At 41.9% G+C, this 20892-nt stretch overlaps 1 protein-coding gene across 2 annotated transcripts; it reads left to right on the top strand.

The window, feature by feature from the left end:
* Positions 1–3793: 3793 nt before the first annotated feature.
* On the top strand, positions 3794–20785 carry EPHX4 (epoxide hydrolase 4). Of its 2 annotated transcripts, none has more exons than XM_077182262.1 (7): positions 3794–4017; positions 7837–7922; positions 11328–11485; positions 13523–13651; positions 15759–15862; positions 16786–16934; positions 19864–20785. In XM_077182262.1, exons 1-7 carry the CDS (start codon positions 3961–3963, stop codon positions 20096–20098), a joined length of 918 nt encoding a protein of 305 aa, XP_077038377.1. In that variant the 5' UTR covers positions 3794–3960; the 3' UTR covers positions 20099–20785. The 2 variants fall into 2 exon arrangements, with proteins under 2 accessions (XP_077038377.1, XP_054494407.1); XM_054638432.2 differs by lacking the exon at positions 3794–4017 and adding an exon at positions 4375–4755.
* Positions 20786–20892: the final 107 nt, after the last annotated feature.

Here is a 20892-nt window from a genome sequence, read left to right as displayed (position 1 = left end):
CCTTCTCAGCCGGCCAAGCACAGGCACAGGCTCTCTCTCTGTCTCTCCTGGGTGGGGGGTGGCTGCCCGATGCCTCTCAGTGCTCCTTCACCCTTCCATCCTGCAGGGGCCTTCCCCTCCCTTCTGTCCAGGGCCCGGCCTACCTCACCCGGCCCCATGGCTGCCCCTGGGCCTACCTCACCCGGCCCCATGGCTTCCCCTGGGCCTACCTCACCCGGCCGCATGGCTGCCCCCGGGCCTACCTCACCCGGCCACATGGCTTCCCCTGGGCCTACCTCACCGGGCCACATGGCTTCCCCTGGGCCTACCTCACCCGGCCGCATGGCTTCCCCTGGGCCTACCTCACCTGGCCCCATGGCTTCCCCTGGGCCTACCTCACCCGGCCCCATGGCTTCCCCTGGGCCTACCTCACCCAGCCCCATGGCTGCCCCTGGGCCTACCTCACCCGGCCCCATGGCTTCCCCTGGGCCTACCTCACCGGGCCCCATGGCTTCCCCTGGGCCTACCTCACCCGGCTGCATGGCTTCCCCTGGGCCTACCTCACCCGGCCCCATGGCTGCCCCTGGGCCTACCTCACCCGGCCCCATGGCTTCCCCTGGGCCTACCTCACCTGGCCCCATGGCTTCCCTTGGGCCTACCTCACCCGGCCGCATGGCTTCCCCTGGGCCTACCTCACCTGGCCGCATGGCTTCCTCTGCCCCACCCAGCCTGCAGCTGGGCAGGGGAGCTCTGAACCTTTCACTGACCAGAACCCAAGAGAGCCTCCCAGGGCAGAGCCCTGCTTTAACCCCAAGTGCTCAGAGGCAGATCCATGTCCCAATGGCCACATTAGGTGCCAATATTAAAATCTGAACATCCATTGGCCTAACCACAGCATCCCAGAAAACATATTTCCTGTCAAACCACCACACATGCTCAAAGATGCAGAAATACCACTTGGGCAAATGATTCCCCTGCAATAACAAGCTGCTTAAATAAACTATTAGTTACCTAACAGATAAAAGGTGTACTAAGTTCTGTTACACCATTCATTGACCTTTATCATTTGTGAAAACAGCTGCTTTAATGTGTCACTTGCATACTTGTGTCTATGCTAGTAGATTGTGTCTACATATAAATGAAAGGTAAGATAGTTATTGGCTTTTACAAGTTTCTCTGACATTAATAAATGGAATATGGTAAATTTATTACTATCAACTATGAGTTGGTCAGGCTGGAGGCAGAGGCAAAATCAGTGATGTGAAAAGTTGTCCTCTTTTGTCTCTCAGAGAACCAGGATTAGTTGAGCTGACAAAAGATAAACAGGCAGATGGCACCTTATGGAGGGCAAAGCACACTGTCAAAGCACGTAAGACCATCTGCCCTGGGGTTGGTTTGGCTTGGCACCCATTACAACAATAATTTAGAGCAGAAGATGAGAAAATCAAATTGTAAAGACAGAAAAATAATTGTTGGGGCTCTCAATTTTTCTTATTCATATGACAGGTAGAAGATTCTAAGCTTTCTTCTGCAAAATCCTGGAAAACATGTGGAAGGTATTTGCCTTGTACAAACATGTTTGTTACACATATGCGGACAGTGTGGTCCTAGAGCACAAAGTGTTCCTAAATAATAGAGAAATTATACAGCTTCCTTGGAAAACAAGAAAGCTAAGGCAGCACAGGTGGTGCCTAGAAATCCTCCATTAGGATGTGCAGCAATTTCATTGTGCAAACTCTGCTCAGAACTGCTAGGTCACCAGCACTAGCTTCTTCCCAGCTCCGATGCCAGATCCAAGTCCACTACCTCAAGATGGCTAAACTAGATAGCTAAGATAGCTAAACTCTGTTGCCAAAAGGTTTGTATAATTTAGAAATTTGACATAACTATTGAGGTAGTTAGTGATGTATTGGTTCTATTCTTGTGAAAAAATTTGCTCTGCTTCTTTCTTTGTACAAGAATTACTGCATAGGATGGCCAAATACCTTTGTATAATAAGGCACATCATGGTTGCATCTTTATTCCTTCTTGTATTCTAGATGACTACAGGAGTTTTCTGATTGCCTTGCCTAAATCTTTCATCAACTTTTCTTTGAAGGCAAGTGAAAGCTTGTGGTCAGATTCAGGATTTCAAATGTGTTTTCCAATTTTTCTTAGGGGATGTTTTACAGTAATTAATTCTTATTACTGGTTCATTAAGAAATTTGATGGCTACCATGATATAAACAACAGCATTGCTTGTTTTGCTCCTGCCAAACTTCCTAATTTATCTAACTGGGTCACTGGTTTACTGAGGTGCACTTCAGGGAAAAATTTTGCTGCTGCTTAGTCTGATATTGAGAAGTTGCAAAGGCTTCTTCCCTACAAGAAAGGTCATTAGCATGAAGTCTGATGTATAAGAAATGAGCTGTATGCTAATCCTAGGGTTGGCAGCGTGAGTAATCTGAGCACGAAGGGAAAGCTCAGGCTCGGTAGGCATGATTCATGCAATCCTACTGGAGTCTGCAGAGGTCGGTGTCTGAACTGAATCATCTGCATCTGATGTTCCTTCTCTTCTTGCCCAAGAGAAGGAGGGAGCCTTAAACAGCCCTGCACCTCTTTCCCCAGCAGACTGATAAAGCTCCTGACCTCACGTTTGTAAGGCTTGTGTTCAGACAAGGAGCAGGGATCATGAACAGTGTTATTCAGCATTGGCAGCTTGTGTAGGTCACTGATATTTCATTTGTGTTATAGATAACAGCAAGCTTGGAAGCTTTTTATAGCTACCTAAAATGTTATCTTTAGTAATAGAAAATAAATTCATATTAGGGCTTAAACTTGTTTAAACTTTTAAAATCATCAACATGCAGTAACAGGCCATTATTTACAACATTCCTTTCTGCTGTTTTAGTTAATTTCATTTGATTTTTCTAAAAAAGGAAAAATTTTGACCTTATTGAAAGCAGCATTAATTCTGTCACTGCCTTCAATGGGCCTAGTATTCAACATCAGTGTCTATATTTGTAAGTCTGAATTTAGAACAAGTAGGAGAAAGCATTTGGTATGTTACAGACAAAAGTCATCTACAAGCTGTGTTCCATGCAGAGTGAAAAATTATATATATTTTGTCCTATATATACATGCTTATCCAATTTTTTTAAAACTAGCTCATTGAATCACACATCTTAGAGTTAACAGATGGATGGTGTCTTTGTACAAGCTTCTACTTGCACTGCTGGACAGAGCAAAAATATTTCTCGGAAGTAAAGTTCTAATCCTACAGACTTATCTGGACCAAGAACAATTTTTTTTCATAGAATTTGGCAACCAGGCTCTCTTCAAATGGCAAGAAGCTGCACGTAGGCCTGCATATGAGCTGTGACTCTCATATGGCTTCCAAAAGTCTTAAACCTGCCCATATCCTCTAGTCTAAAAAGCAAAGGTTCTAGGAGTAAGGGTGAGCAGGCCATGCAGTGAGTTAGATCAGGATTTGACATAGAAGCTCATTATACTTTTCTGGCAGTCAGCACCTACCATGTCCACATTTTGTTATCTTCTAGAGCTAATAAACTGTAATTTCTTAAATGCACTTTTACAACCTGTAAAATCAATTGCTTCATATAGTTACACTTCTACTTACAGTTTTGGATTACATGAGCCATTCTAGTTTTAAATTTCCATTTACCCTTCATATCAGTAGGTTAGTAGGAGACAGACTGGAGACTTTCTTTTTACCCTGGCATCTGTGGCCTTGTATGAGACAGTGACTCCTTCGTGTATGCTTGTAGTGATGTACTAATGGGCAGGCAGGGACTGTTCAGCCTCTATCAGCCCTCCGGAGCTGAGATATCGATACAGACTTAAGTTTAGGTGATTTATCTTTTTAAGAAATATTCACTAGTATTAGCATATAATAACTAAAATTGTAAATACGTTTACAAAATCACCCTTAAATGGGTAATAGTGAAACGGCAGTGAAAGAATGAAGTCTTGAAAAACACCATGGTGCGAGCACACAACCCCATGCCGGCAGTTATGCACCTCTGGCACGGCAATAAGGTAAGGGCGCTCAAGGGCGCGCTCGGAGCGCGCAGCGCGATCGCCGCCGGGGCCTGGGGCAGGCACGGTGGAGGGGACGGCCCGGCGGCCGCGGCCGCTGCTCCCAATGACATTCCCAGCGCGTGCCGATGTGAATGGCGGCTCTGCCTGAGCGCGCAGGTGACACAGCCGCGCCCCGCCGCCCCAGGGACGGCTTCTCCCTCTTTCGCCGCCAAATATCTGGGGAGCAGAGCCCTCCTTGGCCAAGCTCTGCGTGGGCAGGCGCGACCCCCGCAGCCGCGCCGCCGCCCCCGAGGCACCGCCCGGGGTCCGGCGAGCCCCGGGACGTGCGGGCGGCCGGCGCTGTGCCCGGCGCTGTGCCCGGCGGCGCAGGGCGAGGGCCGCGGGGCGGGCGCGCCGCCGCCGCCGCTCCTGGTGCCTCCGCTCGGGCGGCTCCTGGCGGCGGCGGCGCTCCGAGCCCCTCCCGGCCGGCGGGGACGGCGGCGGCGGGGCCCGATGGCGAGACCCGGCGCTGCGTGCCCTCCGCCCGCCCGCCGGGTGATGGTGGCCGCACGGGCGCTGCTCTTCTGGGCGTTGGTTTACAGCTACTGCGGGGTGTGCGCCTGCATCGCCGGGCTGCGGCTGCTCTGGAGCATCGGCCGGCGCCCGGGCGAGACCTTCCGCTGGGTGGTGCGGGAGAACCCCCCCGCCTGCCTCAACGACCCTTCCCTGGGCACCCACTGCTACGTCCGCATCAAGGTGAGGGCGCGGGCGGGGGGAGCGGGCCCGCTGGGCGCGCAGGCACCCACCCCCGTGCTGTGCAAGGCACCCCTGCCTGCCCTGCCCTGCCCTGCTGTGCCGGCTGCGCTGTGCATGGCACCCCTGCTTGCCCTGCCTGGCTGTGCGGGATGCGCTGTGCATGACACCCCTGCCTGCCCTGCTGTGCGGGATGCGCTGTGCATGGCACCCCTGCTTGCCCTGCCCGGCTGTGCGGGATGCGCTGTGCATGGCACCCCTGCCTGCCCTGCCCGGCTGTGCCGGCTGCGCTGTGCATGACACCCCTGCCTGCCCTGCCGTGCTGTGCGGGATGCGCTGTGCATGGCACCCCTGCCTGCCCTGCCTGGCTGTGCGGGATGCGCTGTGCATGACACCCCTGCCTGCCCTGCCGTGCTGTGCGGGATGCGCTGTGCATGGCACCCCTGCCTGCCCTGCCGTGCTGTGCGGGATGCGCTGTGCATGGCACCCCTGCCTGCCCTGCCCGGCTGTGCGGGGTGCGCGGACAGCCCGCCTGCCTTGCCGTGTGTGCTCGCACAGCTGCACAGGTGCATTCAGCACCTGCCTGCATTTCCCCGGCGAGCGGTGCCGTGCCCGGCCCGGCTGCGGGCCCTCAGGCCGGGAGGATCGGTGCCCGGCCGGCCCGGGTGCGGAGCCCTGGGCGGGCGGTGAGCGGTTCCTTGGCCCCGGGTATCCCGGGGAGCCACCGCTCCCTGCACCGCCTCTGCTCTCTGCTGTTTACGGTTTGCCCAGTTGCACCGGCGAGCTCGTTTCGTGCACCACTGTTACAGGGAAAACGTAGAGCAAGAAGCTAATTGCTGACCCTCAGATTGTACAGTTTAAGCCACCAGTCAATTTCTGTACTTGTCTCAGGTCTCTGTGATTTGCTTCTTTACTGAATGCTCTAAATGAAGTTATATTAGCTAGGTTTCTTCTGCAGCTATATGTGAGCAGAGAATGCATAACAAGTTTTGTCAAGTGCTATTTTTCATAAAATAAGCATAAAGATCTCTGTTCCCAGGGTTCTGTGCAGATGGTTTTGTGCCAGGTAGTACTAATATAAATTAGTGAGCCTCAGTTTGTCATGATTTGCTTGTTTTCTTTTGCTAACATCATTAGGAGGCATGTGTGGGCTTTTTACTCATATGACATGTTCTTTTTTTCCTGTACCACAAAGCAGTAAATGAACAGGCTGCTGGGGAAGTGAGAGGGGTATGACAGTAACAGAAGAGCATTTGGGGGCAAATCGAATTGCTGTCAATATGACAGTTGATCACTCATTTCAGGAAGTAAGAAACACTTGCTGTTGGATAACAGCAGGCTAATGGATTACTTTCCAAACACATATATCCTACAAATCCATTCAAATTTCAATAAAACAGCCATTGTTGAAAAAGGTGGCAACATCCTATGTCTGTTCTGGAGGTTGGAAAAAAGGGAACAGCAGCAACTGAAAAAGTCCAGGATGGGCCATGGGATATTTAAACTGCTGCTGTACACGTAGGAATAGAATTTTCAGGAGTAAAGGAAGTTCCTTAAAAGCAACAAATAGATTAGAATAAAAACATGGAGGGTAAATCCCAAGAGGACGCTGACTGAAAGAAGCAGCATGGAAGAGGGCTTACCTATTACTCACTAAATGAGAAACTGTGGAAGAAGACTGAGAAACTTCTACTTTTTTAAATAAGAAAAGATTAAAGACAGAATCATCTGGAGAATGATACAGATGATGTAATGGCCCCAAAATTTATTGGGAATTTATTTTTACCTCTAGGGACCTCAAGTTCATTGGCATCCCAGAGATGAAACATCAATGTAATTAGGGGCAAAAAAGAAAAAGTCCCTATTACATCCAGAGCAAATATTAAAAATCCAAATAGTTCCCTCTTCAGAGTCCTTTCAAGAATGAGGATATAAGTTAATGGTTTTGGAGCTCGTTAGTGACTTACAAGTGTAAAGATATGTCAGAGCATTTGAAGCATCTTGGCAAGAAAACCTTTTTTCATGCATTTGTGATCCTTGCCCTGATATTAGCTCTTGATGTGTAGCAAAGGCATGGGGTTTTTCTTTCTTTTTTGAAATAGCAGAGACAGTGCAGGCTTTGACATTTGTTCAGGAGCTGTACAACCCTTCTTCCTGCAGTTTCTTTCACATGACTTCTAAACAGTATTTCGTGAGCTAACTCCCAACTTCTCTATCTACTTCTGTGTCAGAATTCAGTAAAACCTCTAGGTCATGATCACAGTTTATTTAAATTCTACTGGATTTGACCTTCAGTCAGTGCAAGCTTGTGTACATCCATTCTCTTCAATAGTATTTCCGTGTACAAGCAGGCAACTACAATAAGTAAGTTGCCTGCTTGTAATTCTCATAAGACCCAATTCCTTAAAAGTTGCATCAGAAACTGACTATTGACACGGCAGAAAGAAGATTATAACATTAAAGCTTAATTTTCTGAAGTGAGTCTGAAACCTAGAATTATAAAAACTAGCAAATATGTCTTGCTTTCTGGTTACTTAATTTTGATTGCTTTTGGTTGTTAAGAATCCACGAGGTTCTTTATCTATCATGCCAGAATGCAATGTGATGGTTTTAAATAGTTGCATAATCTTACCAGCTAACTGAAAGATTGGAAGTGCATTTAAAGTATTCTGCATTTTAAAGTCTTTCTTTAAGCAGATGACTGGTGTCAGTGTGAAAGCAGTGTGCTTGCTGTGACAATAACCTGCATTTCCCAGTGGCTGTGCAGGCAGTGCTCTGTCAGAAGTGTTTGTGTGCTCAGGGCTGGGCTGGCACACAGGCACAGCCAGGCAGGTACTGGGGATGGTCCTTCCTGGAAGGAGCTGTGGTGGGTGTGCAGGGTGTGGGACACTCAGCATTGCCAGGGTGCAGCAGATACCTGATCTCAGAAGTAAAGAAGGCTTCAGCTTCAAAACTGATCATTTGATATTATTTTAGGTTCACTATATTGTTTCTTAGAATATGATCTGAAACCATCATAATTCTTAAATCCCAAAGTAGCAGTTCTAGGCAGCAATAAACACACTTCTTTTTCTCTTATTTTAGGATTCAGGGTTACGATTCCACTATGTGGCTGCTGGAGAAAGAGGCAAACCACTCATGCTGCTGCTTCATGGCTTTCCAGAATTCTGGTAAAACTCCCTTCAACATTTTCTATTATAAAAGAGGCTGCATAAGATACCCAAGGATGAACACCTCTGCTTAAATATCCCCAGTGCAATCCCTTATATGTATTTATGAATACTAATGGCATGAAGTTTCACTAGGCAATGAACCATTGAAACATCTTTTTAACTGCTGCATCCACAAAGAAAGTTCCTTCAGACTAACACAAACCAACCATCTTTTTTGTACTGTCAATCCATTTTTCCTCAGGTATGTACCCTTTCCTGCAAACTTTGTGAAGGAACCGCTAATTTTAAACAAATTTCCTGTTTGGGTAGTACTTGTACTATATGGCTAAACTTATGAATTATAGCAGAGGGTGTTAAAATAAGGATCCATTATATGTTAAGTGCAATCAGGATTGCTCCATTTATTAAAAATACTACACATTAATTTTTAACTAGGGGAGGGGAAGAACTATGAGTTCTATAGGCTATTGTGCAGCCTAATTTCAGAATGCTACTCAGGGAAAAAGGTTCTATTATTAGTTCATCACAAGACGAATGATGAATCAAACCCAATCCTAAATGTTTGTTTATAACAATGAAAAGCAGTCATGTGTCCAATGATGTAACCAAATTGCTCAGGCTGTCGTTGTCAGGTTTAACTAGTGAAGCATGGCTTACAGAACTTGCACAGGAAAAACAGTAAGGGAATAAGGGGAGTACTAATGCCAGAAATACAGCAAGGTGAATGATCCTTTTCCTTACCAGACTCAGCTGTGGGGCTAGAGGCCACTGCTGGAGCTGTGATTTTCCAGTCTGTACTCAGGTCATACCATGCTAAACTGACCCAAGTAGGAGAGGTCAGTTCTCTTCCCTCAGCAAGTTCCCCTAGGTACTAATGCCCTTCAGGGTGATGAGACAGAGCCACATTTCTGTTAAGTTAAATTTTCAAAGAACATTATTCTAGTAATAAATTGCTATCTAAAATTATTAAAGCTGTAAACTTTGATTGAAAGGACAGTTAGATGGGTCAGTGCATATTCTCTTCAAACATTATGCATATCTTGAATAAAGCATATTCTAACACAGGCAATGAGAATACAGCTGATTTCCCCTATGGGGGAATAGTAAAAGAGAAATTAGCATTTTATATACATATTCTACTGAGATTAGGTATATTATTTTTAAAAAAGCAGAAATTCTTACAGTTTACAATAGTGAGTCATGCTATAAGTGGCAGCTACTAGATTGTTTTGTCTGACCATTCAAAGGGATGAATAAAAAATCTGTTATGTAGGTCACTGGGACCACCAAGAGTTTCTATCACTGTTTTTAAAAAGAACACTATATGCTAATAGTCTGTAAACTAATCATATTACCAATATTTGTGTTAGGTTATTCATTCACTCAGTGATTTCTTTTTCATTCAGGAATAGTGATTGTTCTGAGAGCACGAGATAAAATAACCACAATTTAAGAGAGATGTAAAGCAGCAGCAAATTTGTATTGTTTGTCTAGGAAAACAAAAAGGATTTTATCCACAATTACAGTTCCTAATTTTAATAAATCCTCTGCCTTCAAATGTCTCAAGGTTATAACTAGGACAAATATAACCAGACAATACTGACCACTAAGAGTGATAGAGAATGTCTGAAGGTGACAGATCACTAAAGAATGTAACACACCAGAGCCAATGAGGGTTTTAGATGCATAAGAACTTGAAAATCAGTACATGGTGGAAGGTCAATAATAAAATACTTGAGACTGGACATAATGGGTTGAGGTAGCTGAGTACTTAGAAGTTGTGTGTGAGCTGCTACATTTTATACTACTTGCCCTTTAGAAAAAATATGATCAGAAAGTCTCAAAATAGATTCAAGCTTATGAACATGGAGGCATTCACAACATTTCCAAATTCTGCTTGCAAAGCAGTTGTCCAATATTTATATATCATATGGGATAAAAGGGTTTATTTGAATATAAAACCTACACATTTGATAGGTCAGACATTTGGAGACTGATGGACTGTTGTGAAAACAGAGGATGAGAATAGCTTGTAGACATTTTCAGAAAACAAAAATAGTTGATTTATGTATTTATGGGCCTGGTTCTTTCTTCTTACTGAAGTATATAGAATAGCTGCAACAGTTACCATGGCAAATTCAGCTTCCAAGTCATTATATAATGCCTGTAAAAAATTCATTCCCAGAGATCTCAGCTAAACCTTGTCTTCACATTATATAGCACTGAAATGAAAATGTTCTGTTTGTTTATATGAAAACAGATTCATACCATTGAGTGTTCCTGTAACCTTATTTAAGTTCAAAGTCCCTAATAGGCTGGAGGCAAAGGGAAAGTGGAAGAGCCCATGGTCTGATACAGATGTTGTTTGGATTAAGGTAGAATTCTGTGCATTTCACTTACAACCACTGATGATCCAAATGTTATATATCCTTTCTCTGAAACTGTTGAAACAAGCAGAAATAAAAGCTAGATCCTAGCACAGAGGGATGCAGTCACTGTTATATATGTCCTGAAGGATCATGTTTTTCCTACATCTTTCTAGTACAGTGTAAGATAAGACTATGTCTGTCTTGGTACTGGCTATTCTAAAATTTATTTGGTTTCAATAACAGCTGAAGGACAGGTCGTTCTTACAGGTTAAGACCCACCATTTTCTTTTTATTTTTGCTTCATAACACACATCCAGCCACTACATACAGTTACAGAGTGAGGAATAGCCCAGGCCCTTGCCTGAGTTCTTGCCTTTGTATGCCTTTTGATGTATGTAATGCTATCACTCTTTTCCATAGAAACCCAAGGATGAAATACTCTGTCTAGTAACAACACATTGAGAGAGCTTGTTCTGCAACAGTTCTGGTACAGAGACACAGATGAAAGTGTACACAGGATAAATCCTATAAACTTCACCAAGATCATTTGTTATTAACTGGATTTCTTTCTTTGGTTTATTTAGTGTATGAATTATCTGATATTCTTTTTCTGAATAGAAAAAATTGCAAAACACGGCTGTGAGTAAGCCAGGGAGAAGAGGAAGCTTTTCAGGTCTTACTTTTTTGATGCTACTATGTCTCAAAGGATAAAGTCCTCCCTATGCTCTGGTTTATGCCTTCTTCCTTTGCAGCAAAGGGACTGTGCCAGACTCCAGGAATTGTTGAAAAACCCTGGCTCTGGCCATGTCCCCTTTGTGGCAGCTGCACTTTGTTACTGGGGGATTCAAGACAGGAGCACAAAACTACTGCAGCCACAAAGGCCCATCAGCACAGCACAGAAAGGAAAAAGAATCTCATAGCAAACAAAGCCATGCTAGTTTAGCCTCAAATATTTGGGTGCAAAAGCATTGAGTGCATTTTTGGTATCATACTGCTTGACCTTGTAACTCCAACTTTTTTTCCCCTTTGTTAGGTATTCTTGGCGCCATCAGTTGCGGGAATTTAAAAGTGAATATCGAGTGGTGGCCCTGGATTTGAGAGGTTATGGAGAAACAGATGCTCCTCCTCACAAAGAAAATTACAAGTTAGATTGCCTGATAGCAGACATAAAGGATATTTTGGAATCTCTAGGTGCGTTAGTAGAAGAAAAATCTACTTGACTCAAAAATGACTTAATTTTCTAGGAAAAGAAACCCATATAAAGATCTAGCACTGTTTTTTGTTTGTTTGTTTGTTTTAATATTAGCATTGCAGAGGTGTAAAAATCTAAGGATACTAATATTATTAGGACAATTATAAATGAAGAAGTGTTTTTTTCTAATTACAATGTGTATGTCTGCATAAGCAATACGTGAAGATGATTTTTTCATCAGGAGTTTTGAAAAGAAAATTCCTATGTACTGTAAAATGCAGTACAAACCTATGGTTCTTTTCCTTAAGAAGTCTTTCCTCCTAATCACTTGCCTTAGTGGATAATATTCTGAGTTAGAGTCTTAAAGAACTTGCAGACCAAGGAATTTATATCAGATGACATTCTTCTTGCACAAACAAGACATAATAAGTATTGTGGGCCTTACAGAGATGGTGAGAGTTCATCTGCTGTATTGGGAAAAGAAACTCCAAAAATGCTACCCTTTGCACAATACTACTCCTGTCAGTTCTCAAGAGCTGAATCACTCTGTCTTACACAACAGTGAGAGCAGAAGGGAGAACAAGGGGCACACTGCTCTCTGTGGCAAATACACAGGGTAAAGGCCTAGAGCTGAAGTGCAAAATTCACCCCTCCAGTTCAGTTTGAAGTGTCCCTGTTTGGGTGATAAATTGTAACCCCTGGTGAAGGCTATTTCCCTTCCATACCAAGATCAACACAAGAAATTAGATTGTCATTCTATGAGTAATTTTGTTCCCTGGATATTCTAGCCATAGTAAAATAACTTACTGCATTTCATATGGAGAAATAATAAAGCAGTGATTCAAGTTCTGAGATTTGAATTTAGGATTTGCTTTGCTTGTGATGTTTGAGTATTGGCAAAAGATTGGGCAGGCAGTCCCCACACAGTGTTGACATTTTCCAGCCTTTGCTGGTTGTGTTAATCTCCATGGTAATGCCATGGTTATGCTTGAGAAGCTCTCAGCATAATTCAATTTCAGAGGGATTTAAATTTTTTTGGGAAAATCACTTCAGAGCCCTGTTATCTTTGTTTGTCCTAATCTCAAGTTAAATTCTTTTGGAGAACTTGATTATATCAAAAGTGCTCCAAAAGATTTCTATCCAAGAGGGTTTATAAGGTTCTTTGACAACTGTGTCCAAATCTATGTCAGAATTCTAAACATCTTGGCTTTTATATGTTTCATTTGTAGGCTGTTGCTCACCATTCCAGTCCTCAATGAGGAGGGTAATGGTATCTGACACTAGAATATGTTGTTTTCCAGAGTGGTTTAAGAAGGAGTGTTAGAGCTTTCAAAACACTTGGTCACTATTCTGTCCATGCCCCTTCTATTGCTGCTGGAATACAATTTTTATTGATGGAAGAATAAGTTTGTGAATGTCCAGAACTTACAAAATTGCCAACAAAACAGCATATGGAGAAAAGCTACAGGCCTCCTAAGTATATAAATGGGAGTGTTTACACATGCTATTTATATGGCTACTAAGTATAATGCCCACCTTTTGCATAATGATGCCACTGAAAGCTTAGATAACCTTTCATATTCAGCGAAATACATTAGGATTAATTTTGTTCTGGAGGTGCTCAGGAGATTGCTCAGTCTTCTTGTCTGCAGTTTCAAATTCCAAACTCCCTAAACACGGCAAATGTACGTGTGTTCTAATGACTGCAGGCTGAAGTGTCCATCTGACCCTGCACTGGCCAAGATGTGAACAGGGTGGCCATCTGCATACTGAGTGACTTTAGGGTGACATGGAGGTAGTAGAGTTAAAGTTGAATCAAGTCCAATTAAATACTTTGACATATTTGTAAATTTTTAAACTATAACAGTGCCCTATTTTTTCTGACCATTAGTAATGGAAGTGGTGCAGTATTAAAGTTACATTAATGAATGTGCTGAACCACCTATTCAGCCCAATAATGATTTTATTGTATGAGCTGATTTCTGTGGATACTAATTCCTTTGAAATAAAAGCATGTGTCTGTGTTTATGTGGTAGGATACAACAAGTGTGTGTTGATTGGCCATGACTGGGGAGGAATGATTGCCTGGTTAGTGGCCATATGTTACCCTGAAATGGTGACTAAGCTGATTGTGGTTAATTTCCCTCATCCTTCTGTATTTACAGGTAAGTTTGACAGTAGTCTTTGTTAATGCAAACTATCTGCATCTTGGTCATGATTGTGCTTGCTTTGAGAACCAACAGCCTGCCTCAGTAGATAAGCTCTATGGCTCTCACAGTCTGGACTGTATTTTGTGAAGCAGTAAGATATCAAGTGTTTATTTGACCTCTGAAAACAAATCTATTGTAGGAAGTGCGAATACTTGCCACAAAAGTTACAGATGTTTTTTTTAATCCTTGAGGGTCCACAAACATAATTTTCAAACACATGAATCTGGTTTTTTGCATTTATCACTGTTTATCACTGTTATATATATATCAGGAAATAATTCCCAAAGACGGATGTATATTGTATTACTCTTTGGTAAAGGCTGCACTGCATTATTAAATCTGCATAAGCCTGTCTTTGTATGAATGTGAATCAGACATTAGAATTACATCCTGATTTAGGTGACAAGTGACAATTTGTGATCTGGTACAATATTCATTGGAAGAAGTCTTTCCAGGCTACTTAATAGATGATCAGGAATATACCAGTACTTTGCTGAAACATGACTTGTTTTGCTATTTGTTGTGTGATAGAGTTGAGTTTGTCTACTACCCAGAATTACAAAACATTTCACAGGAATTATATAAACATTCATCAATCGAAAGGAAAGTACTATCTCACTAATTTGAATTTTTCAATTGCTGGCCTTACCCTATCTCCATTTAAAAAGTCACCCTATTTCCCCATAAATAGCTAAGAATATTCAGCAGAACTTTAATTTTCATTTCAATTGAAAGTAAATCTGACCTTACACTGTGGGATCAGCCACACCATCCATATTTGTTGTTCTCACAGTGTTCTTGGGCACCTTTCTAAGATACTAAAGAACATTTTGCTAGGTGGTAAATCCACACTTACCATGGAGAGGTCTGTTTTCCACATGAAAGCAGAAGATTTTGCCATGTTTTCAATGAGAACAGGAGCGAGGCTGTAGAGAAGATAATTGCATTTTATTATAGTATTTGTTTGCATATTTGTTGAACTACAAAATCTGTTCTGTACCTTAATGAATTCTCCCTACATCAAATTTATTCTACTTTGGGTGACCAAAAGAAAACACACTGTTTATAAATAGTACAGAAAAGTAAAGTGATCAGTGCTGACAATGGCCCATCAGGAAAATATAATGGATAATGCAATTTAAGAATGTATAAGATATGAAACTTTAGAAGATAGCTAACACTTCAATTTCTGTTGGCTTAAAACCCATTTTTATTCACAGTCAGAATTAATATTTCTGAGAGATGTCCTGTGTTGGGAATGTGGTTTTTTTTGCATTCCTAAATTTACACCTGTACAGGAAAAGTTCTAGACTTCCTAGTAGCTGCACCCATTGTGTGCTTGCTTTGAGGAAGTTAAGTATTTGAATGTCAGTGTTGGCTCTTGAAACTCATTGGAGACACAGATTTACAATTAAAAAAAGAACAAAACAGTCAATGCAAGTTTGTGCTAGATAGATAGATAGATAGATAGATAGATATAGATAGATATAGATATAATTTTCTTTTGCTATATATGCTATGTCTAAAAATGACTGTAAAAATCTTTGAGAAGTGGTTCTATGTAATCTTGATTACAGTTCTTGAAATTGTCATAAAGACACTGTTAGAAAAATTCTATACTTCAATGAACAGTAGTGATGCAGTTTTTAGAATGTCAGTGGATCATCATCTACGATTTCTGTGCATCACATCATTGATGAGAGAAATACCTATTTATGCCTGTTTTTCCATATCTGGAAAAAAAATGCTTTGGACTAGCTACACAAATAGATCTCTAAGTGAAAAACTACCATGGAATTAAACTCTCCAGTGCTGCTGTCCTCACCTAATCTTTGGCAAACTTTTGTTTTGCTCGCTGTTTCTAATAACATTTATAAAAGAAGTACCTTTTAATGGCCACATCATATATTTATTCCTGAAACAATAATCATCTTTTGTCACACAGCATACTTTAATGTAATATTTTTAAAACATTCCTTTAAGTTTAAAAATAGTAATATTACTAGTAATTTTGTTTGAGCCATCAGTTTTCATTTTTAATTCATGGACATTTTTGTTTCAGAATACATTCTACGACATCCATCACAATTGATTAAATCTGGTTACTACTTCTTTTTCCAAATGCCATGGTTTCCTGAATTCATGTTTACACTAAATGATTTCAAGGTGAGCAAAATGAATGCTCTTGTTTATATATGTAACTGTGAGTAATGGAATAATTGCCACCTACATTGATCCCTTCTGATGTAGTTATAATTACTGGAAAAATATGGAGCCTTCTGATTTTTCTTCTTAAGCTTTCTATAAAGTAGCATACAAGTCCATAGAGTCTCTGAGATGAACTCTTACTTCTGCATTTCTGGGAGGTGCTGAGGGAGGTACTTTTAACCTCAGCACTGCAGTGCATTACTGCACCTAGAGAGTCAGCTGGTTTCACTTGTGCCCACACCAGAGGGACAGCGCTGATGCCTGGGGAGTTCCTGCTGACTTATCTGAAGTTCCTGTGTGCAGTGGGACATCCTCTTATCTCCCAGAGCCTGCCACAGGGCAGGCAGTATGGGAGGCTGGGCACTGCATCCAGCCAGGTGATGAATTGTGTCCGAGAAGCCAAGGCCAGCCCTCTGTATAACCTTAAACGTGAGCAGGAGGCGATAGAAAAGAACAACAGTGCGGGACACACCCTCCTACACACCAACAGCCCGAGCACAGCTCCCCGTGCTGCACACACGGCACAGCCAGCAGGGAGGCCATGAATCCTCCTCCCTCCTGCCCTGCCACCTGCTGGGGTCCATCCCAAAAAAACCCCACGGGCCTGCACTTGCCTGTCACAGGTAGCAGGGCAGGATGCAGTGACTTGGTAATACTGGTATTTCTCTGTACTTGATTATTCTGGAATAAGTTCTACTAGAGATGTTCACCTTGTGCTTTACACATAGCTCTCTAAAAACTCATTTGAACCATTCATTGTACTTTGAACATAGATTTTATAAATATGCATAAACAGATTTTAGAAAGATGTGTCCTGTTGAAGGAGACAAATCACATTTTCTAGCTATCTTACATAATAGCTTTTTCTTCTTGCTTTTTAGGTTCTGAAAAGTTTATTTACCAGCCAGGCCACTGGAATTGGAAGGAAAGGCTGCAGATTAACTGCAGAGGATATTGAAGCTTATCTCTATGTCTTTTCACAGCCCGGAGCATTAACAGGACCCATTAACCATTACAGAACTCTTTTCAGGTCAGTATAATAGTCCCAAGCAAAGGAAAATATTCTAGAGAGTCCCCTGGAGCCCAGAGGTGTTACTGCTGCTCCTCTCCTGCTGCTGGACCAGAGGAAACCCCCAGGTGTGTTCCTGAAGCCTCACCAGGTGGGCACAGGCCCGGTCAAGCAGTGAGAGGCCAGGTGTGTTCTGAGAGGTGTCCACACAAAACAGCAAAACAAGCAGAGTGCACAAAAGGAAAATCTTTGTTTCAAAATCTAATAAAGCAAAGACTCTTCTTCACTCACAGCCCCCATAGCAATCCCAAAAATCCACCTCTAAATAATACTTTAAAAATTAACACCAATTAATTGTTTGCACTACAATTCATATTATGATAATGTCTATCAAGAGCTTATTATATAACACTACTAGATGATATGGCATCCAAGTATGTTACCTTACTTGTAACTTTACAAGACCATATCTGGCTCAATTGTATTGTGTTTAGGCTTTTTCTGTTTTTCAGAAAGGTGGGAGAGGCTTTTTATAACTAAACCTAAAACTAACCTAACTTGTTTTGGGTTTGGGGTTTTTTTGTTCCTTTACTGGTCTTGGCAGACTCACTTCATAGAGTAAAACAGAGATAGCATCATAATAGGAAATATTTTTGCAAGGTTAGTATTTATTTTCTCAAACAGCTTTCTAATGGTTTTAACTTTTCTGAAAGGAGTTGGCTGGCCTTAGAGACAGACACCACCTTTTTTACCTACCAAAAACAGGGCCAGAAGGTCTGAACTCTGCATATATTCTACTTATAGCATTGACTTGGACTGTATCAAGAAGTGTGGCATTGAATTTGTTTTTCCTTTACCATCTCCAGTCTTCAGCAGTGATACATGTCCTGCATGCTTCTCCAGCAAAAGACCAGCTTCCCAATATCCTTTCAAACAGCAATTCCCTTCTTTCCCTAAACTCAGGCAGTAGATGTTTGAAGTAGAATAACTTTTCATTTTCCATGGTCCAAATTGACTGCCACCTTTATTGCTCTTTCTGTGTCACTGTCAGGAGAGCAATCAGCAGGGAGAACACTGTGAGGGAAACAGGGACCTGAGCTAGGTGCTGCCTTGTACAGGCTGAGACAGAACTGGAAGAAGAAGGCAGAAGGCTAACCCCAAGCATGGCTGACAGTGGGGAATAAATGAGACGGCTGTGCTGGTAACAGTACATTATTAAAGCTGTGCAGAGAGCAGCCGATGCCATCAGCTGGGATGTCCGAGGGCCGCGGCGCTGCGTGCCCGCCCAGCGGCTCCCCCGCCCTGCAGCAGCCCCGGGCAGGGCCGATGAGGAGCTCAGAGGCGCCAGCGCCCCGAGCCCTGCTCGTTCCATCGGCCGCACCTCGCTCCAGTGCATGTGCACATTAACCAGCTGCTCCTCTGCCAGCAGCAGTGACGTGCCTGTGACAGCTGAACTGCTCCGGGACTCACAGACAAATGGAAGAGATGTGGACCTCTAAACTATTGTTTCAGGCCCCTTCAGATTCAAAAAAGAAAGTGTAGTATCAGTTATAAGTCAGAAAGTATCTTCACAGCTATTAATTCCTCCATGTGTTTTGAGAGTATGTTTGTGCATTGTTTGCTTCATTCTTCTAATGAAAGTACACCTGCACTGGATTCAGAGAATCTTATTTAGGTGCTGTCAGCCACAATGCAGTAAACAAAAAGATCAGTCACTCAGTTCTTGCCAGCAGTTCTGATGGTCACACCTAATGGGATGGGAATTGTTAAATATGAAAACTGGATTGGAATTTTCCCTTTCTCTCATCTAAGTCATTAAGCATCCATATATTTGGATGCTAATGACTTGTATTCACCATAACTCCCAGTGGGCTGATACTGGTGACCTATGTGTTAAAGAGTTCCGACTCATTACAGTCCACTTGGAGGTGCATTCTTCAGAGCCTCATTTTTCTGGAATATTATTTCCAAAGAGAAAATAACCTACTTCCATCCATCACCAGCACATCTTTTTATAAATAGCACAGTGGTCATTCCTTTCACTATATATTAAATACAAACACTTTAAGAATAAATCCATAAAGCTTTTATATCATGCTTGGTTAAGAGAGATAGGTAAGAAGCTGAAACTTGAATTTCTTCTTATACACCATTTGTTTAGAAAATAGCATTAGCTCTCTTGTAACAGTTAAGAACTTCACTGTTTACAGAGAAACTGTATAACAATGCTGAGGTCTGAGGGTCTGAGAAGGTCTGAGTCTGTTTTTCAAAGACTAATATTTCACAAATGGAACTTTCCTTTCTAAATGAGAAATCTGTGCATTAATTGTTACTAAAGGCAATTTCTGGAAATTTCAGGCATGATATAATTTCCCATATTCCGGACTGAACAGAAATATAATGCAATTCATAGGCAATGAAAAGTGACCAAAAAAGCCTATGAAAAAAAGCCTGTAAAAAGCCTGATAGAGTTTACCTAAGTCAGGCTGCAAACATTGCAAGGCACAAAACAGTAAACTGTACAGTGGTGAGAAAACACACGTTAATAGTGAAGAGATACAGGATACTGGAGTAAAAGGTGAAGAGATTAGTCTCAATGCACAGAATCAGATATTAGATTATCAGTTTTTAAAATTGGTACTATGAATAAGCTGTGGTTCAGAGGGTGAGGTCAGGTTGTTTGCAAAATGAGATTTAAATCCACTGGTAGAAAAGGCCCTTTTAAGAACTTTTGTAATCATCAATCAAAATGAAATTACTGTCTAAAGTGATCTTTTATTAACATTTCTTGACTTTGCATGTAAGTAGAGAGGAAGAATGTCTTCAAAGTCTCATTTTATTTGTTTTACTTTAAACTAAGACATGTCATCTTCTTTTTTGCTTTTTTTAAAGAGCATAGTCTCTATGTTTTATTAAATAAGACCTAACTAAGTGTGTTTTATTTTTCAAGCTGCCTGCCTCTGCAGAACCATGAAGTTATCATGCCAACCCTGCTGTTATGGGGAGAAAGAGATGCATTTATGGAAGTTGAGATGGCAGAAATTACAAGGATTTATGTTAAAAATCATTTCAGATTAACTATTTTGTCAGAAGCCAGTCATTGGCTCCAGCAGGATCAACCTGACATAGTGAACAAGTTGATATGGACCTTTCTTAAGGAAGAGACAAAAAGAAAAAGAGAATGACTGTTTGTACATGTTTTAAGGGGTCTAAATAAAAGCTCTTCGGATTTAAAACCTAATTGTTATCAGGGCCATATTTCCAGCCTGCCTTCTATTTTGAGCTCTGTTAGAGAAGTGTTTTCATTGTACTGTACATTTGGACACTAATCGTACAGCTAAAAGAAGTGAGTATGAGAATATATGATACCAACATTGGTTTTACCTGTATACTTGTATTTTGCACATAAAAACACCTGCCTTAAAATACATATGTATTTGTACAGAAAGAAAATCATGGAAAGTTGCTTGGTTTTGTTTTCCCCCTTGCTTTACAGTTGTAATGTGTGGTGCCTTTTACAAATTTATAATGAAACAATAGAGTGGTGCCATACTGAAGAAAGTCACAAGTTTTCATTCTAGATTTGCCTGAATTTTTTTAATGTATTTTACCATTAAACAGTAACTCTTTTTATCTATATTTTAGCATACTGAATGATTGAAAATTTTCTGGGTACGTTTCTAGTCTTCAAGTGAATAATGATCCGTATCTTGTTGTATTGTTGAGTGCAGCTGCTTTGCGCAATGTGTTTTTCTTTCTTGACTAAAAAATGGGAAACCTGTACACTCCACATGTCTGAACAAGAACAATGGAAAATTAAGATATAACATGTATCAAATCCACCTCTGTCTAATAAAATGCAACTTACGAGACTCCCTTTACTTTATCTGTCTTCCTATGGAGAGATTTGCTGAAGCTAAGAACTGAGTTTGAATAGCTGAAGTGTCTGGTCTGGTATTCAGCCTGGACACTCATGCTA

The sequence above is a fragment of the Agelaius phoeniceus genome, chromosome 8 (genome assembly GCF_051311805.1).
Source record: "Agelaius phoeniceus isolate bAgePho1 chromosome 8, bAgePho1.hap1, whole genome shotgun sequence".
Lineage (NCBI taxonomy): Eukaryota > Metazoa > Chordata > Aves > Passeriformes > Icteridae > Agelaius > Agelaius phoeniceus.
This window is presented reverse-complemented; position numbering and strand designations above follow the sequence as displayed.